Genomic DNA, 5,354 nt, shown 5'->3' on the forward strand with positions numbered 1-5,354 from the left:
TGTTGTTCTTGTCACGGCTTTTCCCACGCTCGCAAGTTTTGTTTGGGTATCCATAAGCCTTTTGTGTCGAATGTCGACAATCAGGTTAAAGTTCCTTAAGAAATCCGCTCCAATTATTGGGTTGGATACTGCAGCTATTACTAACGGCCATTGAAACGACCGGCGCAGACCTAATTCTAATGATAATAGTTTTTGTCCGTACGTTTTGAACTTTGAGCCATTTGCTGCAAAGAGTTGCAGTCGGTCTGGCTCTCTTCTTACTTCGGCTGGAGTTGGGGCAACTACAGAAATGTCCGCTCCTGTATCTATCAGAAAACGCGTCGACGTGGCTCTGTCTTACAAGAAGAGCCTATGTCTTCTAGATTGGCCGTCGCCCGTGTCGTCGAGCGACGGCCTGATCAGTTTCCCGACTGGAATTGGCAGGGAGACGTGCATTTGTTTGCTTTGTCTCCGAACTTCCGGTGGTACCAGCAGACCCGCCTTCCCTCTGATGTGCTTCTGTTTCGATGGGGAGACGAAAAACTGCGGCTGCGATGCCCGCTATGTTGGTAGGGTTTTGACTCTGTGATTTGCTGGATCTGGAGGGACAATTGTGATATCTGTTCCTTCAACTGGGCGATCGCATCCACGTGGTTCTTGGCCAGCGGCAGTGACACGGCCTGAATCTGGCCCATCGGTGTGGTGACTTCACAAATTTTGTCGGCCAATTCGGCTACTTTTGTCAGATCTTCGCCGCTTACCGCTAGTATTTGCTGAGCGGCTGTTGGCAAGCGCTGGAGCCAAAGTGTCTTTAGCACGTCGTCTGAAATTCTATTTGTGGCTAACTCTCGCATCTTCCGTAGTAATTGAAACTGGCGTTGATCCCCTAGCTCTATGCCTTGAAGCAATAGTCGTAGTTGCTGTTGTTCTGAATTTGTGAACTGGTCAACTAATCGGCGTTTGAGCGTGAGGTATTTCTCTTTGTTTGGCGGTTGGACGACTATGTCGCTTACTTGGGCGAGGATTTTGCTCTCTATGGCCGCAATAACATGGTTGAATTTTGTTTCGTTTACCGTTATATTGGCGTTTGCGAACTGGGCTTCTATTTGAGTGAACCAAAGTGTCGGATTAGCCTTCCAGAACGGTGGGGCTCGTACCGCCACCCGGGCGATTTCTGGCACGTGGGTTGCCATGCTTCCGTTATCGTCATTCAACATGTGTTGTCCAACATGTGTGAAAAAGCATAAAAATAAAAAATAATTATTACTTGATTGACCTGAATGCTGACGAATGTCTCTGGCATCGTTAGTCTTCCAGACTTTGATGAAGAGCAACCGATGTAGTTGGATTAGCTTCGGAACGAGAAATCACATTCGGGTCACTAATGTGGCAATCGACGCACCACTTGATTATGCGTTCGCTGAGAATATATATATAGAACCTGTAGTCATATATCTCACCATTTTCTTTATTTACACAATGTACATAGAAATCTTGTTCTACACTATCGGTACGGTTGGATAGGATCCACGTGTCGGTACATGAGAGTAACCTGCGTCCGGAGAGTAGCTGACAAGTTGAAAAAAGAATATGGCAGACGGCTTGCACATGTTTATATACCCGTCGCGCCAGCACCACCTGGATTTTCAGATGTAGCGCTAGTTACAATTATTTGGCTGCCACACCATATGTTGTGGCGCAGCTTGGTCTGTGTGGCCCTTGTGCCAAAAAACTTTTACCAACAAACCAATATGATAGCCATTTTGAAAATCTTTCGCTTTTACATTCTGCCATATGTTGTTTTGTTTTTACGGAGTTTGAAGTATGTCTTCTTCTATGGAATTAGGCACGTTTATCAGGATAACTGTAGGTCTATGACCTTCTGCAACATGGCATTTGATTTTATTTTTGATGTTATGAATATTTTCTATGGCATTGCGGAGGGTGTCTGCATCGGTGTTGGTTTGAACTCTTATGCAAACACCTTCGTTCCTGACCTTTCTTATACTTTAGACACAAATCCCCAGCTCTTGTGGCTTAATTTCATTCATAATAGTGTCTGCAATCTTCTTGTTACTAATTTGCTCAGCAGCATTGTCTGTGTTGGGGTATACCAATATGCCATGATTTCCCCCGGCCCCTTCGTTTTGAAGCTTGGATGATAACGTTTTAGAGACAGACTTGGTGGTGGTGCTGGATTTGGGGCTCGCACTAACCACTTGCGCATAGGACTTCTGTGGAAGGGTAGTGGATTGGCTTATCTGTGTAGTCTTCTGGTTACGGTGTGATAAGTGGAATGTAAAAGATAGATATGAACAAGCCACGAGGAATGAAAAATTTATTAGCTGAATTATTTAATTAACAGGATGCTAATGCCTGTCACAGAGACGAATTTTCGTGGATATATTTATAAAGTCTCTGCTCTCGTTCAGAATTTTACAAACAATTTATGTTACACTCGATACGATGAGAATTAACTACTTATAACTATACTTTTAATATAACTTATAATTTTAAATTAAGATATAATATGAGTTTGGAAGCAATTGTTTGATGAGTGCTGAGATACTAGTTAGCATCAAGCGTAGATTTTCTGCTGTCTGGTGGCTCAAAAATCCCTTTTGATCACTGCTTTCAATCTGTAATCTGAATGTTTCCCATCTATTTAACCATTCTAGAGATTCTTCAATAACCTATTTTAAAAAAGTAGTTTATTAAAACGTTTATAGTTTTTCCTAGTGAATCATTACTATTGTGGTCATATGCCTTATTTTGTATATTATTGTATATATTATTCTTAGTATTTTATCCTCTTAGTTAGTTCTTTTGTCTATCACTTCCTAAAGTGCGTATCTTACCCTATTACCTTGAATCATTTGAATCATGTCTGATTCATCCTGTGCAATCTGCATTTAAAACATAATAAGCATGATCACGTATGAAACTTATTGTAACATCTGCATTCTTTAGAATAGCAACCTCACGCTGTTTATAAAACAGCATAGCATCAGCAAAAGTATTACTAAATAGCTATAAATAAAAGTATTCTTATCAAATCAGATTATATAAGTAAAAAAAAAAGCATTACTTGAGCTGCCAGTAATATACTCATTCTCTGGAAGTTATTGGGATTAACATGTATTTCAGTTACTTTGGGACATGCCTTTAATCTTTTTGGTAATTTGGAATCTTCATCAACAACTGCTTTAAAATGCTGTAATTCTATCCTTCCTTCAGGAAACTAAAAGTAAAAATGAAGAATAATGCAATGGTTTATATCGGGTGGGCAAGCAAGAGTTCAGTGGGAGCCGCAATGTAGGTTTTGCAAAATGCATGGGAGCTGCAGTTCTGTACTGTCGTGTGGTTAGTATGGTAAGGTGCACGATTTTATTATATAATATAAATATATTAAAAAAATATTTTCACAAAATTGTAAAAATATTAATAAAAAACAGAAATTAACACTTTCAGCAAGATCCACACATAACTGAAAAAGTGCTGCATTTGCCCATGCCTGGCTTATATTATAAAGTAGGTGAAAACACTTTATTTTCTTAGTTTTACCTGAAAGTATCTACTTTTCAAAAGATTGTTTTGCATACATTTTAAAATATGTGGTACATCAATAATAGCCAGTACTTGTCTATCTGCAGCAGGATTTGTAAATGAGTATTGTATATTATTTGTGTCTGCACAAATTCCTAAAGCTTTTAAAGCTGTTTTGTTTGTGCTGGCACCATCACAAACTATTGCATTGACTATTGCACCACACTGTTCTAAATGAATAATTGCTTGCAAAATAAGTTTTGCAACAGTAGAACCTGGGACAGAGCTTTTTGAACAGAATGTGCCAATACATTGTACCCAACTAGCAAAGTGAGGTCTGAACGTAAACACTAGGCCACGATCACCTGCTGTAAATTCACTCTGTGGCAACACAGAATTATCACCACAATCAACAAGTCTAATCATTTCACCAGTAGCTTTTGAAAGTTCTATATGTTTTTGAAGTGTGATTTCATCAAAAATTAAAACTCCCTGGCATTCTGTTTGTGGAATAGTCTCCAATTTTGACTTTACAATAACAAAAAGATCTTCATCAAATCCAAATTTGGCATTAATGCCTGATATATTGATGCAGTGTAGACTGACAAGGTAAAGGCAAGCAATCATTTCTTAAAAATTCATAGACAGATGGTAACCTAATTTTTAAAAGCAAACAGTCAAGTAACCAATTAATGTCATATCTCATACCCTTTTTTCTTTTTATATGGCATGCTTTCAGCATATGCTCTACTACAAGTTTCTGTCTCGGTGGTAAGGAATCAAGTTTATCAGCTGACAACTGTTTTATTTTAAGTTCAGCATTTTCTTGATGAAGCTTGAGATTTTCTGTTTGAAGAGTTTTAAGTTTCTTCCTATAGATCATCTTTTGCTTTCTGTGTTGATACAAATCCTCTAACTATTAGTTGAAAGACCAGTTAATCTACCGACTCTGGCCTAACAGCCCTGTTAGAACTAAACTAAACCTAAAAACCTATACTGTAGCACACAGCTACCCTAGCTAAGCCTAAAACAAGGCTTAGAAACGAAAATAGGTAAAAATTCTGAGACTCACCACTTGTGGAGGAAAGTTGCACAGGTCCTCACTGCACGAAATCTATACTCAGACTCCAATTTTTAATGACGTTTTAATAATGTCATTATCTATGGAGGAGGGGCAAACTCTTGGTATCACTCGAAGGTACAACCAATAGGGGGAAAGAGGATGAAGGAAGAAGAAGAGTGGTGAAGACAAGGGGATGAGGTTGGGTCAGAAGAAAGATGAGTTTATGGGTGCTTGCATCACATTTAATTAACTAAAAACAGTTACAAAAATACAAACATTGGGTTACAACATATGTACAAGAGCAAAGAATACAATGGTAAGGCGCGACAAAGTAAACAACACTACAAAGAAAACCACGTACAAACATGTAAACAATATATAGAGAATACAGACAAAAATAAAAGTTACACTGGCAAATAAAAATACAAGAATACATAAAACAACAATGGGTAATTACAATAAGGTAAAGAGTACAACAATACAAATCATGACAGTAAAGCAAAACAGAGGGTATATAATACAGTGGGGTAGAAAGACCACAATGAGTTGGCCACATGAGCAGCAACACATGATGGTTACATGCCGAGATGCAGAAGACGGCTAGGTAGGATGACGGTCAACATTGTTTATGGTGGAACAGTTGCCAGAAGAGCAACCTTAGAGAGAAAGCTCTTCAGTTTGTTGAAAATATCTTGGTTTTCGAGGAGGACGTTAGGAGCACATGGCCAGTTGAATCCAGCATGCAGAACACTTCCAATGAGATAGT

General features: G+C 38.8%; 1 protein-coding gene across 1 annotated transcript; it reads right to left on the minus strand.

Annotated features, from left to right (window-relative positions):
* Positions 1–398: 398 nt before the first annotated feature.
* On the minus strand, positions 399–1,196 carry LOC136970394 (uncharacterized). Its single transcript, XM_067264834.1, has one exon. It carries the CDS (start codon positions 1,194–1,196, stop codon positions 399–401), a length of 798 nt encoding a protein of 265 aa, XP_067120935.1.
* Positions 1,197–5,354: the final 4,158 nt, after the last annotated feature.

This window comes from Centruroides vittatus, unplaced genomic scaffold (genome assembly GCF_030686945.1).
Source record: "Centruroides vittatus isolate TY-2023 unplaced genomic scaffold, ASM3068694v2 contig_193, whole genome shotgun sequence".
In the NCBI taxonomy this organism is placed as follows: domain Eukaryota; kingdom Metazoa; phylum Arthropoda; class Arachnida; order Scorpiones; family Buthidae; genus Centruroides; species Centruroides vittatus.